Source organism: Pseudophryne corroboree, chromosome 2 (genome assembly GCF_028390025.1).
Source record: "Pseudophryne corroboree isolate aPseCor3 chromosome 2, aPseCor3.hap2, whole genome shotgun sequence".
NCBI lineage: Eukaryota > Metazoa > Chordata > Amphibia > Anura > Myobatrachidae > Pseudophryne > Pseudophryne corroboree.
In genome coordinates this window covers 489,764,660-489,780,185 of record NC_086445.1, presented here as the reverse complement: position 1 = coordinate 489,780,185, position 15,526 = coordinate 489,764,660, and the positions used below count along the sequence as shown (strand labels likewise).

General features: G+C 45.8%; 1 protein-coding gene across 8 annotated transcripts in view; it reads right to left on the bottom strand.

Annotated features, from left to right (window-relative positions):
- LOC135030212 (sex comb on midleg-like protein 2) overlaps positions 1-15,526 on the bottom strand; it is a 377,407-nt gene that overhangs the window by 224,936 nt on the left and 136,945 nt on the right. For 7 of the 8 annotated variants that reach the window (XM_063953917.1, XM_063953923.1, XM_063953919.1 and 4 more), the window contains one exon: positions 3,824-4,058. In XM_063953917.1, coding sequence (XP_063809987.1) covers positions 3,824-4,058 — 235 coding nt within the window. The remainder of the gene's footprint in view (positions 1-3,823; positions 4,059-15,526) is intronic. The other variant, XM_063953922.1, reaches the window with a different exon arrangement.

Genomic DNA, 15,526 nt, shown 5'->3' with positions numbered 1-15,526 from the left:
CCGTGCTGTTGTAGCACCTCCCGAGATAGTGCTACCCCGACTAACAACTGCTCCCTGGACCTCGCCTTTATCAGGAGATCGTCCAAGTACGGGATAATTAAAACTCCCTTCTTTCGAAGGAGTATCATCATTTCGGCCATTACCTTGGTAAAGACCCTCGGAGCCGTGGATAGACCGAACGGCAACGTCTGGAATTGGTAATGACAATCCTGTACCACAAATCTGAGGTACTCCTGGTGAGAATGGTAAATGGGGACATGCAGGTAAGCATCCTTGATGTCCAGTGATACCATGTAATCCCCCTCGTCCAGGCTTGCAATAACCGCCCTGAGCGATTCCATCTTGAACTTGAATTTTTTTATATATGTGTTCAAGGATTTCAAATTTAAAATGGGTCTCACCGAACCGTCCGGTTTCGGTACCACAAACATTGTGGAATAGTAACCCCGTCCTTGTTGAAGTAGGGGCACCTTGACTATCACCTGCTGGGAAAACAGCTTGTGAATTGCCTCTAGCACTGCCTCCCTGCCTGAGGGAGTTGTTGGCAAGGCAGATTTGAGGAAACGGCGGGGGGTAGACGTCTCGAATTCCAGCTTGACCCCTAAGATACTACTTGAAAGATCCAGGGATCCACCCGTGAGCGAGCCCACTGATTGCTGAAATTTTTGAGACGGGCCCCCACCGTACCTGGCTCCGCCTGTGGAGCCCCAGCGTCATGCGGTGGATTTAGAGGAAGCGGGGGAGGACTTTTGCTCCTGGGAACTGGCTGTATGCTGCAGCTTTTTCCCTCTACCTCTGCCTCTGGGCAGAAAGGATGCGCCTTTAACCCGCTTGCCCTTATGGGGCCGAAAGGACTGTACCTGATAATACGGTGCTTTCTTTGGCTGTGAGGGAACATGGGGTAAAAATGCAGACTTCCCAGCAGTTGCTGTGGAAACTAGGTCCGAGAGACCATCCCCGAACAACTCCTCACCTTTATAAGGCAAAACTTCCATGTGCCTTTTTGAGTCTGCATCACCTGTCCACTGCCGAGTCCATAACCCTCTCCTCGCAGAAATGGACATTGCACTTATTTTAGATGCCAGCCGGCAAATATCCCTCTGTGCATCTCTCATGTATAAGACTGCGTCTTTAATATGCTCTACGGTTAGCAATATAGTGTCCCTGTCTAGGGTATCAATATTTTCCGACAGGGAATCTGACCACGCAGCTGCAGCACTGCACATCCATGCTGAAGCAATAGCTGGTCTCAGTATAATACCTGTGTGTGTATATACAGACTTCAGGATAGCCTCCTGCTTTCTATCAGCAGGTTCTTTTAGGGCGGCCGTATCCGGAGACGGTAGTGCCACCTTCTTTGACAAGCGTGTAAGCGCTTTATCCACCCTAGGGGATGTTTCCCAACGTGACCTATCCTCTGGCGGGAAAGGGTACGTCATTAGTAACCTTTTAGAAATTACTAGTTTCTTATCGGGGGAAGCCCACGCTTCTTCACACACTTCATTTAACTCCTCAGATGGAGGAAAAACTACTGGTAGTTTCTCTCCAAACATAATACCCTTTTTTGTGGTACCGGGGGTAACATCAGAAATGTGCAACACATTTTTCATTGCCTCAATCATGTAACGTGTGGCCCTATTGGAAGTTACATTAGTCTCATCGTCGTCGACACTGGAATCAGTATCCGTGTCGACATCTGTGTCTGCCATCCGAGGTAGCGGGCGTTTTAGAGCCCCTGATGGCTTTTGAGACGCCTGGGCAGGCACAGGCTGAGAAGCCGGCTGTCCCATATTTGGTATGTCGTCAAACCTTTTATGTAAGGAGTCGACACTGTCACGTAGTTCCTTCCACATAACCATCCACTCAGGTGTCGGCCCCGCAGGGGGTGACATCACATTTATAGGCATCTGCTCCGCCTCCACATAAGCCTCCTCATCAAACATGTCGACACAGCCGTACCGACACACCGCACACACACAGGGAATGCTCTGACAGAGGACAGGACCCCACAAAGCCCTTTGGGGAGACAGAGAGAGAGTATGCCAGCACACACCAGAGCGCTATAATAATACAGGGATTAACTGAATTATTTCCCCTTATAGCTACTATAAAAGTTATACTGCGCCTAAATTTAGTGCCCCCCCTCTCTTTTTTACCCTTTGTAGCTTGATACTGCAGGGGAGAGCCTGGGAGCGATCCTTCCAGCGGAGCTGTGAGGGAAAAATGGCGCCAGTGTGCTGAGGGAGTTAGCCCCGCCCCTTTTCCGGCGGACTTCTCCCGCTTTTTTCAGGAATTCTGGCAGGGGTAATTTATCACATATATAGCCTCTGGGACTATATATTGTGATGATTTGCAAGCCAAGGTGTTTATATTGCTGCTCAGGGCGCCCCCCCCAGCGCCCTGCACCCATCAGTGACCGGAGTGTGAGGTGTGCATGAGGAGCAATGGCGCACAGCTGCAGTGCTGTGCGCTACCTTGTTGAAGACCGAGGTCTTCTGCCGCCGATTTTCCGGACCACTTCTTGCTTCTGGCTCTGTAAGGGGGATGGCGGCGCGGCTCCGGGACCGAACGATCGAGGTCGGGTCCTGTGTTCGATCCCTCTGGAGCTAATGGTGTCCAGTAGCCTAAGAAGCCCAAACTATCTCCAGTCAGGTAGGTTCGCTTCTTCTCCCCTTAGTCCCTCGTAGCAGTGAGTCTGTTGCCAGCAGATCTCACTGAAAATAAAAAACCTAAAATATACTTTCTCTTCTAGGAGCTCAGGAGAGCCCCTAGTGTGCATCCAGCTCAGCCGGGCACAAGATTCTAACTGAAGTCTGGAGGAGGGTCATAGTGGGAGGAGCCAGTGCACACCAGTTAGACTAAAGCTTTCTTTTAGTTGTGCCCAGTCTCCTGCGGAGCCGCTATTCCCCATGGTCCTTACGGAGTCCCAGCATCCACTTAGGACGTCAGAGAAATGTAACTAAATTATACTACGAATGCCCTGGGAATGTGGCACTTCACTGTGACATAGGCAAGCACCACACTCTTCGGTAACACTGACATGGAGCAGAAGACTGCATCTTCATATGTATAAAACTTCTGGCTGCTTCCCCTTCATAGCAAGGAAAATACACAAAACAGGTTTTCCCCAGCACACAGGGTATCAGCAATAAGACTTCAACACTACATGGTGGTAGATAATTCAGAGATCTTAGTTACACATATTTGCAAAGATATTGTTAAGCCTCCAGGCCAACGTGAAGGTTTCTCTGATACTGGAGGTCACTAAACACTACATAACAGGACCTACTCTGGGCCATATAATGGTCTACTGTAAAGCCTGGGTACACACTACACTATTTTTTATGGAAGATTTCCGACGGATGAGTACGATAAATCGCTCACATTGTCCAGTATTTATGCACTATTGCACGCTACCGTGAGTAGTTTGTCGCATCTTCAAAATGGTTGTGCATGCAGGTCAATCTTATGATATTCATGACAGTGGCCAGCACCATGGAGGCATTTAATATAATGACTGAGTGACTAGATGTCACTTATTCAGCGTATTCGTGCACAACCATTTGTGTATTAGGCAATCACTTAGGTTCATCAATGGTAATGCCAGCCATGCCTACAGAGTAAAAGAACTGACAGTATAATCGACAACCATGGTTGTTTCACTTCTTAGCATCTAGTTTTATTCTGTAAACAAATAGTAATTTCCTGTAAATGGTAGCACTGGATAATGACAATAAATCAGCAATTATATTGCTAAATAATAATAGTGGTATAGTACACAATATAGTGTAGAAAAAGAGAAATATATTATTCAGACCCTTACCCAGTGGTGGCTGCAGCATATCTTCCTTTTTTTCACACGTGCCAATGGGTTGGATGTCAGATGAGTCCACCAACCTCCAAAAGTCATTTTTATCATCGCTGCCATCCAGTCGTAACCGTAATCGGGATCCAGAGATTCCAATCACAGTAGCTATACAAACAGAGGTAACATTTCGAGGGTCATGAGCTTCCAGTTTCATCCCAATCTTAAAATCATTGCTTGATAGCGTCCTAGACTACAAAAACAAAACAAAGAAACCACAATATAAGAATAAATACTGATTCAAACTGCAACACAATGCGACATGTAATGGTGGGATAGCATTGTTTAATAATTCAGATAACAAAAAAGTCTCTCTCTGCCTATATTATACACACACATTATATGTACATGAAAGAGAGAGAGAGAACTGTGTGTAAAGACTGTTGCCCATATTTATCAAGCCTTGGAGAGTATTAAATTGCTCGGTGATAAAGTACCAACCAATCAGCTCCTGTCATTTTTCAAACAGCGTGTAACATGACAGTTAGGAGCTGATTGGTTGGTACTTTATCACTGTGCAATTTATCACTCTCCAAGGCTTGATTAATCTGGGCCTGTATTATTTATTTTTATGCAAAATACACAGAATAAATAACTGTAATGGTGGTATAGGCCCGTACACACTACGCGATATTGCACAGTATTTCCCCTCCCGGGCCGCCGACAGTGTGCACACACAATGAACGATATTGATTAGATCATGCCACGGCCAACCCGTGCATGCAGCATCAGACTGAGCTGCATGCACAGCCGACAGAGGGGGACGATAACAATGTATGGTCCTGGGTGATATCACACATGATATCGCTCAGAAGGCTGAAATTGAGCGATATTGTGTGCGATATCGCCTAGTGTGCACGGGCCTTATGTTTTAAATCACTGCTTGGTTGCAGGTTAGGTCTACATTAGTTAAAAAAAAAAATAAAAAAAAAACTATTTACATTTTGTGAGCAGACTAAGGGGTATATTCAATTGACGTCGAAAGCGGCCGTCTGTCGAAAAGACGGCAGTTTTTGACTTTTTTTTTTTAGGTCGGAAGGGGTTCCAACCTATTGAATAATTTTCGGCAAGTTGAGAAATTCGCCTTGTCGAAAAGCACGTGGATCGGAGGTATAGCTGCCGATCCACGTGCTTGTGTCGAAAACGGGGCCAAAACCGACAGGTATTGGCCCCCTTTTCGACCATCTCAGTCCGACATAAAAAGATGTCGGACTGAGATGTGGACCCAGAGGAGGAGAGGGGGAGAGCCGCAGGGAGTCGGGGGACAGCCACAGGCAGCCAGGGGAGATCAGTGCTACAGCACAGCACTGCAGCAGGATGTCACACAGCCGCACCGCTCACGACAGCTTCCACCCGGCTCCAGCAAGTGAGGTCACGCTTGCTGGAGTCAGGTGGACACTGCCGTGAGGACGGGCGGCTGTGTGACATCCTTCTGCAGCGCTACTGTAGAGCTGATCTCCTATGTCTGCCGGCGGCTGTCCCCCGCTGGTCTCCCCACGCACCCCCCACCTCATTTCAATTCGACTTGGTTCGACTTGGAAAAGTCGAATTGAGATGGGATAGAATAGGGGTTGTCGGATCCATTCCGACAAATGCATGTCAGAATGGATCCCACGCCAACTGAATATACCCCTAAATCTGGGATGATAACATCACTTTGGAAATTTGGAATTGACATATGAATAGGTGAGGGTTCCCACTAGTGGCAAGGTTTGGTAACACTTCACATTGCTGGCCTCATTTAGAGTTTAAAGCAAAAACAACTAACCTGAACTGTGCCTGAACAAACCATCTTGTGATGCAAGTGGTGCCAATATAATTATATTGGGGATGCAGAGACAATACTGGCAGCTTTTGCATGTACCACACTAATACCTGGCAGCTTCCAGTTTATACTGGAATTCTGGTAGAACATGCGCGAGACCCCATAATCTATATGCATTTTACATTTAATTTTAGCTGTACTTACAGCTAACCTTAAAACAGAAGCTAGAACAGAACGAAGAATTGTGGGTCTTTACATACTTTGGCCTTTATTCATGACACAAAATACTGCAGACATTATTACATTATTACGTCGGCACATAACATATTAAATCATAAAGTAATACTGTTTTACCAGCCAGAAATGGAAAATAAATTTTCATCTGCAAAACAAACAAGAAAAAAAAAAAAACCCTCCCATTCCCCCGAAAGAAGAAGTTTGGATGTTGCCCTAACCCCATAAGGTACACATATTCATATGATCCTACTCAGTTATTTTGCTACCAAAGATGCTATTGATTAGTGTCTGATATATCATAACAGTTCACAGGTGACTGGTTAAGTCCCTACACACCAAATAGTAATTGCTCATTCAATTTATTTGTCCATGATTATGATTCTGAAGAACACCGATACACAGAATAGTAGTTGCTCAATCAATTGAAGGACTCATATATGGGATCGGTATCTGGAGGGTATGCTGATCATTGTAGCGCCATTTTGGTGGGATACCGAGTGCCTCCAGGCGGGATCACTCTCAATTTAGAAATACATAAATGTATGACCCAAAGTGGTACTATTATCTTGTAGTGTAGACTCACCAGATCAAAGATGCCTTGCAATGGCGGTAGCTTACCACATGTTTGCAAATGTATGTAATAGAAATCTCTGCATTTATTATATGATGTAGGACGCAAATGTTCTTTGAAGGCCCATTGAGGGGTTTTTTTCTGGTTCAGCCTCTAGCAGAGTCTACTCTGCCACAAACAGATTTCTGAATGTTCACACATGAAAGATTAGTGGTCCAAAATGGCACACATACCATAGCTATGTGCATTAGCATATTCTGATAAGACAATAACAGGCCAAAATGGTACACAGGGAGGTGGTTGTTAGTGTTTTTTTTGTTTAGAAATTATGGTGAATGTACCTACAATTGTTATTTTCAGTCATTTTGTCTAGGTATTTATTATAAAGTAGCTCTGCAGCAGTGGGGGTTTATATTTGGGTCATCTATTTATTTGTTGATTTCCTTAAGTCTACATGTCACTTAAGCCCAACTTCTACTTTGCCACGTACATGCACCTGTGATTCTTATATATTATGAGGTTTATGTGTATGATAGTTTTAGGTTTGGCTTACGGTCATTAGGTCGATAGTTATTAGGTCGACATGGAAAAAGGTCGACGTGAGATTTCACCTTTTTTCTTTTCTTTTTTACTTTTTCATACTTTACGATACACGTGGACTACAACTGGGAAGCAAGGCACATTGCCTGAAGCATGGCGAGCGAAGCGAGCCATGCGAGGGGACACGGTGCACTAATTGGGGTTCCCCATCACTTTGCGAAGAAAACGACACCAAAATAAATAAATAAAACTCATGTCGACCTTTTTCTATGTCGACCTAATGACCGTGTCGACCTAATGCATGTCAACCAATAGTGGCCGACCTAATGATTGTCGACCCATACCCTTAGGTTTAATGCTATTCCATGCTTATCCATACCCACTGATCTGTTGGAATGTTCTCTCTATTTAAATATCACCTGCTATGTGCCATTTCCTTATGTCTGCACCAAACAGAAAATAAATAAGTTTCTGTGGCAGAGCACTGCGGACTATATATGCTGTGTAAATGCCAAATTGCTTTCTAACAAATATTTAAAATGCCCGCTCTAATATATACTGTGGACGCCTGCGCATCTTATTACCATGTGCTATGAATGTGCACTATACATCGCAAAACACTGCATCCCATAAGAGAAAACAATACACCCACACATTATCTGAGTTCCAAAGCTCATTGATGTATATATTTGTTATTAAAAGGATATGTATTCAATATATCACAATGTACAGTATATATATATATATATATATATATATATATATATATATATATATAGTGTTACATGGTTACAATTTACACAGGAAGCAGGAATCCACACAGTTACAGGAGAGCGATACAATTACCATCTCCCTCAATGCTCACTATGCTTCCCCTCCATGCTCAAAGTAGCAGAGTATCGGCAGAAACACATCTCATTCAGGACCCAGGGGGAAAAGCACGCTTCTGTGTGTCTCTTCAGCAATACACTGAGTCTCTTGGGGGCGTATACAGATCTCTTGTAACTAGTCTAGCGGAGGGAACTTTCTCATTCATGATGAGTCATTGGTCAGTTTATATGCAAGCAACGTCCAGCATTGATGGTGTAATTACAGGAGGAGATAGCCACTGGCTCCAGGCTACAATCATGCTGTCTTCCAGGAAATCCATTGTTCTAATAAGAGTGACTTTAGCTTTCATACATTTAATCATATCTACTTGTTGCAATGAGCTATAACTTAATAACAGGCATCAAATTGATATACACATTAATCTGGTTGCTTTAATACCAAACACAACATGTCCATCTTGCTTCGTTCCAATAATACACATACATGACGTTACTCCATTATATAATTTTAAAACATTATGATGTCTGGCGCTTGATATGTTATAATTATGTGCTGTATGAAATGTGTTGAATCTATCTTTGTGGCATGTCTGTGTAAATGCATATGTTACCACATATTGCTGTGCTCGCTCCGCATATTTGCAAGCATAGCGACTCAATGTGTGGAGTCTGTATGTTCTCTCTATATAATATTTATGACTTCGACAGCTGTTATGTTAAAATTATATATTTTATACATTTTCAATTGAAATTGACTTTTTGTCACTGAGACTTGATTTCATTTTACACAAAATATTATTTTGGTCCCCCAAGGGACCCTGCTCTTCCCACTATACAACTCTCAGTCTGTGGCTTCCTGCTGCCTCCGTTCCCCACCCCACCCCCCCTCACATCATGTCAGTGCATCTGTGAAATTATTGTTTTTTTTACAGTTAGTTATATAGCACAGCACATTATGTATCCCCTGATATACTCTGTAATGCTGGAGGACCGTGCTACCTCCACTATATAACGCTCAGTGTGTGGGTTTGTGCTACCTGCATTCCCCTCCTCACAGCATGTCACTGGCCCTGTCACATGCAGCCCTGTCATCACTGACATATCATGCATGTCCTGATATAGTCTGTCCTGCTGGCCCACCCCTAGGGGTGCTAGTGGTGTGTTACCCCCACAGTGTTTGTTCCCAGAGTGTCATATGTGTAGCAAGTTTGGTATAAATTGCTTCAGGCATTCCAGAGTTAAGCTGTCTGCTGAAAAACTCTGTGCTGCTGATCCACCCCTAGGGGTGCTAGGGGTGTCTAACCCCCACAGTGTTTGTTCCAAGCTTGTAAGTCATATGTGTACCAAGTTTGTTGTAAATTAGTCCAGGCATTCGGGAGTTATGCTGTCTCCTGAAATACTCTGTGCTGCTGTCCCACCCCTAGGGGTGCTAGGGGTGTCTGATCCCCACAAAGTTTGTTTCCAGAGTGTAAGCCAGATGTGTACCAAGTTTGGTGTAAATTGCTCCAGGCCTTCCACAGCTATGCTGTCTGCTGAAATACTCAGTGCTGCTGCCTCACCCCTAGGGGCGCTAGGGGTGTCTGACCCCCATAATGGTTGTTGCCAGATTGTAAAGCATATATGTGTACCAATGTTTGAGTACATTGCTCCAGCAATTCCGGAGTTATGCTGTCTCCTGATATACTGTCTCCCCCCTAGAGGTGCTAGGGATTTCTAATTATTTTAGTTGCCTCTGCCGTGTTTTAATACACTTGTATGTAAAATTTCCCGTTCTTCGCTTGTATACTGTGGATTTGTATAGAAAGACAGAAGGACAAATTTTCATTTTTATATATTAGATTGTGCTCAAAATATATTCAGGAGTAAAGACACGCATTATAATCCAAAAATAAGAACCATCAGTACAATGACTAATTACTATCTGAAATTATGTCACTGCATTGTGATCCTTAAGAGCAGATAGCCTGTTTATGAATGATTAAAGATCGTATCTCACACAGGGCTGAAACTAGGATTTCTGTCACCTGGGGTAAAGCAGTAATTTGGTGCGCTGCCCCTCCCCCATTTAAATGACATCACAAATAAGTACCCCTTATTCACATTACACCACATAGAAGTAACCCTCATAGGGGGGAGATTCAAATGTTTGAAAAGTCAGCTGGGTGTTTGTTTTTTACGGTCTATTAGATAGGAAAAAACAGACTCCCAACTGACTTTTCAAACATTTGAATCTCCCCCATAGTGTTCCAAGTGTGCGATCAGTGTAAACAGTGCCCCCTGGGATCAAACTGGATAGAAATTGTTAGGTACACCAGCATCAGTCACTCACACAGGAGTACAGCTCACTCCAGTCCCCTGTAGCAGGGTGGCCTCAGTCCTCAGGCAGTGACCGCTGCTCCCTGGACACGGAGCACCAGCCGTCTTTGAAAGGGTGCAATGCCTCACTGGATTTGTGGTTCAGAGTCTACTACAAATCCCATGCCACTCTCCTCTTCCTTATCTGTCTGGCAGGGTGCTGTATGTGATCGATGCAGCCAGGTCCTGGCGCCCTCAAATCCGGCAAACGGGTCACATGCCCCCTTAGCACCCCACTAGTTGCAGACCTGTCTTACAGTGTGCAAATAAAGCTGCCAATATACAATTAAAGAGCTACACATTTGCTCTAAAAAAACATGCATCAATACAAAAAAATGTTGCAAAACAGGTAATAAAATTACACTTCTCTTCTATTGTCCGTTGTGTTAACCTCAAAGATAATAAACACAGAAAAAAGGGCTTGCATATTACAGTTTATGAATCCTATACCTTAATAAGAAAATGAGAGAGTGACAATACCAGAAATTCACAGTCCCCAACTTTAACAAGCATGCGACTGAGTTACCCACTAACCCAGGGGTGGCCAACCAGTCAGAGGCAAAGAGCCAGAAAAGATCTGTAGTCAAGGGCAAGAGCCAGTATCATGCGTGCGCCAAAGGCGCGCGTGCAAGAATGGGGGCGTGGCCTAGTTTTCACAAAGCCACACCCTATTTTGTGTGCACACCTTTCGTTATGACGTTTGTAGGAGTATGACCTTGTGTCAAAACTCCGTTTTTAGTCATGTTGTACAGTGCCAAATACATATAATGTCCCAGTACAGTGCCACATACATATAAAAATGTCAAAAAATAGGATTAATACCTACCGGTAAATCCTTTTCTCCTAGACCGTAGAGGATGCTGGGGACTCCAAAAGGACAATGGGCTATAGACGGGATCCGCAGGAGACATGGGCACACTATAAGACTTTGAATGGGTGTGAACTGGCTCCTCCCTCTATGCCCCTCCTCCAGACCTCAGTTATAGGAACTGTGCCCAGGGAGACGGACATTTCGAGGAAAAGGATTTTTGTTAACCAAGGGTGAGAAACATACCAGCTCACACCACAACACACCGTAGAACATGGTTTACAAGCAATACCAGTTAACAGTATGAACTAAAAACAGCAACTAGCTGAGTATAACCAATACACAACCTTCATGTAACAGAAAACAATTACCAGCAATACAACTGCAAGTAACAGTCCGCACTGGGACGGCGCCCAGCATCCTCTACGGACTAGGAGAAAAGGATTTACCGGTAGGTATTAAAATCCTATTTTCTCTTACGTCCTAGAGGATGCTGGGGACTCCAAAAGGACCATGGGGTCTATACCAAAGCTCCAGACCGGGCGGGAGAGTGCGGACGACTCTGCAGCACCAATTGAGCAAACATGAGGTCCTCATCAGCCAGGGTATCAAACTTGTAGAACTTAGCAAAAGTGTTTGAACCCGACCACGTAGCTGCTCGACAAAGTTAAAGTGCAGAGACTCCTCGGGCAGCCGCCCAAGATGAGTCCACCTTCCTGGTAGAATGGGCTTTCACTAACTTCGGCAACGGCAATCCAGCCGTACAATGGGCATGCTGAATCGTATTACAGATCCAGCGTGCAATAGTCTGCTTGGAAGCAGGAGCCCCAATTTTGTTGGGAGCATAAAGAACAAACAGAGCCTCTGATTTCCTAATTTGAGCCGTTCTGGCAACATAAATTTTCAAAGCTCTTACGACATCGAGAGATTTTGGCATCGCCACGGTATCCGTAGCCATAGTCACCACAATAGGTTGATTAATGTGAAACGAAGAAACCACCTTCGGCAGAAATTGTTGACGAGTTCTCAATTCCGCTCTATCCACATAGAAAATCAAATAGGGGCTCTTGTAAGACAAAGCCGCCAATTCCGACACCCGTCTTGCGGACGCCAAGGCCAAAAGCATGACCACTTTCCAAGTGAGAAATTTCAACTCAACCTTTCGCAAAGGTTCAAACCAGTGAGACATAAGAAATTGTAACACCACGTCAAGATCCCACGGTGGCACAAACGGAGGATGGATGTGCAGCACTCCCATCACGAAAGTCTGAACCTCTGGAAGGGCGGGCAATTCTTTTTGAAAGAAAATAGATAAAGCCGAAATCTGCACTATAATGGAACCTAATTTCAGGCCTGCATCCACGCCTGCCTGCAAAAAATGGAGGAAACGACCCAGCTGAAACTCCTCCGTAGGAGCTTTCTTGGCTTCACACCAAGACACATACTTTCTCCAAATACGGTGATAATGCTTCGCCGTGACCTCCTTTCTAGCCTTGAGGAGAGTGGGGATGACTTCCCCGGGAATACCCTTTCGAGCTAGGATTTGGCGTTCAACCTCCACGCCGTTAAACGCAGCAGCGGTAAGTCCTGGAAGACGCATGGCCCCTGCAGTAACAGATCCTCTCTGAGAGGAAGAGGCCAGGGATCTTCTAAGAGCAATTCCTTAAGATCCGGATACCAGGCCCTCCGTGGCCAATCTGGAACAACGAGTACCGGCCGAACCCTTGTCCTTCTTATGATCCTCAACAATTTCGGAATGAGTGGAAGTGGAGGGAACACATATACCGACTGAAACACCCAGGGCGTCCACTGCACTGGCTTGAGGGTCCCTTGACCTGGAACAATACCTCGGAAGCTTCTTGTTGAAGCAAGACGCCATCATGTCTATTTGAGGAATTCCCCAACGACTTGACTTGTCACTTCTGTAAAAACCTCTTGATGAAGACCCGACTCTGCTGGATGGAGATCGTGTCTGCTGAGGAAGTCTGCTTCCCAGTTGTCCACACCCGGAAGGAAGGCCGCTTACAGAGCGCTCACGTGCTTTTCTGCCCAGCAGAGAACTTTTGTGGCCTCCGCCATAGCCGCTCTGCTCTTTGTTCCGCCCTGGCGGATTATGTACGCCACCACTGTTACGTTGTCCGACTGAATCAGGACAGGTAGACCTCGAAGCAAGTGTTCCACTTGCAGAAGGCTGTTGTAAATGGCTCTTAATTCCAGAACGTTTATGTGCAGACAAACTTCCTGGCTTGACCATTTTCCCTGGAAATTTCTTACTTGTGTGACTGCTCCCCAGCCTCGGAGACTTGCATCCGTGGTCAGCAGGGGGTACCGTGACAATAACACGCTGTTGACACAGCTTTTGTATCGCCGCACTCACTACTTCCCTTTCCGGGACAGAAACTGGCAAGGCCGATTTGAAAAATCGGTGGGGGGGCACCTCCTGAAACTCCAGTTTGTATCCTTGTCTAACACCCAAGGATCCAGGCCCGAGTGAAACCAGATCTGACTGAAGAGATGGAGACGCGCCCCCACCGGTACGGACTCCCGTAGGGGAGCCCCAGCGTCATGCGGTGGACTTGGCAGAAGCCAGGGAGGACTTCTGGTCCTGGGAGCCTGGCACAGCAGGCAACCTTTTTCCCCTTCCTCTACCTTTAGAGGCAAGGAAGGACGACCCTCTTCCTTTTTTGTATTTATTAGGCCGAAAGGACTGCATCTGATAATGGGGCGCCTTTTTCTGTTGTGCAGGAACATAAGGAAGAAAGGATGACTTACCCGCTGTAGCCGTAGACACAAGGTCAGCAAGGCCGTCACCAAACAAGACACTACCTTTATATGGGAGAGCTTCCATAGCTTTCTTAGAGTCGGCATCAGCATTCCATTGATGAATCCACAGCGCTCTCCTGGCCGAGACTGCCAAGGCATTGGCCCTTGATCCCAAGAGGCCAATATCCCTTGCCGCATCCTTTAGGTAAGCCACAGCGTCCCTGATATAACCAAGAGTCAAAAGAATGTTATCCCTATCCAGGGTATCCATGTCAGATGCCAAATTATCAGCCCACTTAGCAATAGCACTACTCACCCATGCCGACGCCACGGCAGGTCTGAGCAGTGCACCCGTAGTGACATAAATGGCCTTTAATGTCGTTTCCTGCTTACGATCCGCAGGGTCCTTTAGGGCAGCAGTGTCAGGAGACGGAAGCGCCACCTTCTTGGACAGCCGTGATAGAGCCTTGTCCACATTGGGAGATGACTCCCACTTTTCCCTGTCGTCAGTGGGGAAAGGATATGCCATAAGAATCCTCTTGGGAATCTGCCACCTTTTATCAGGAGATTCCCAAGCCTTTTCACAAAGAGCATTCAGTTCATGAGAGGGGGGAAACGTCACCTCGGGTTACTTTCCCTTATACAAACAAACCCTTGTATCTGGAACAGCAGGTACTTCAGTAATATGTAAAACATTTTTAATAGCCACAATCATGTACTGAATACTCTTCACCAATTTTGGATGTAAACTGGCCTCACTATAGTCGACACTGGAATCAGAGTCCGTGTCGGTATCCGTTTCCGCTATTTGGGTAAATGAACGCTTTTGTGACCCTGAGGGGGCCTGTACCTGAGATAAGGCGTCCTCCATGGATTTTCTCCACGTTTGTGTCTGAGAATCGGATTTATCCAGCCTTTTAGTCAATAACGCCACATTTGCATTCAATGTACTCAACATACTCACCCAATCAGCAGTCGGCGGTGCCGACAGAGCCACTCCCAGATCCTTCTCTGCGCCCCCATCAACTTCCTCCGGGGAGGAGCACTCAGCCTCAGACATGTCAACACACCGTACCGACACGCACACACACACTGGCTATTGGGGACAGACCCACAGGGAAGCCTGTTAGAGAAACACAGAGGGAGTTTACCAGCTCACACCCCAGCGCCTATTTCAATGCTGAGAAAGAATATCAGATGTTCTGCGCTGTTATAATAGCACCAAATTACTGTGCCCCACCCCCTGTTTTGCTCCCTGTTACTTGATCAGGAAAGTGGAGATCCAGGCCAGCGTCTCTGCAGTCTGTGAAGAGAGAAAATGGCGCTGGTAAACTGTGAGGGCTAAGCCAGGCCCCCACTCGGCGCGCTGTAATCCCGCTCAAATTTGAATCTTTATACTGGCGGGGGCTTATATTTAGTGCCTAGGCACTTATAATATATCTCTTTTAGCCAGTCTTTACCTCAGTAACATGCTGCCCAGTGCGCCCCCCTTGCGCCCTGCACCCTGTAAGTGCCGTTGGAAGTATGTGTGGGAGCATGGCGCGCAGCGCGACCGCTGCGCTGTACCTCGTTACTGAAGTCTTCTGCCGTCACTGAAGTCTTCTGTTCTTCTTTATACTCACCCGGCTTCTTTCATCTGGCTTCTGTGAGGGGGGTGATGGCACGGCTCCGGGAACAAGCAGCTAGGCACACCAAGTGATCGAACCCTCTGGAGCTAATGGTGTCCAGTAGCCTAAGAAGCAGAGCCTTTAACTCAGAAGAAGTAGGTCTGACTTCTCTCCCCTCAGTCTCA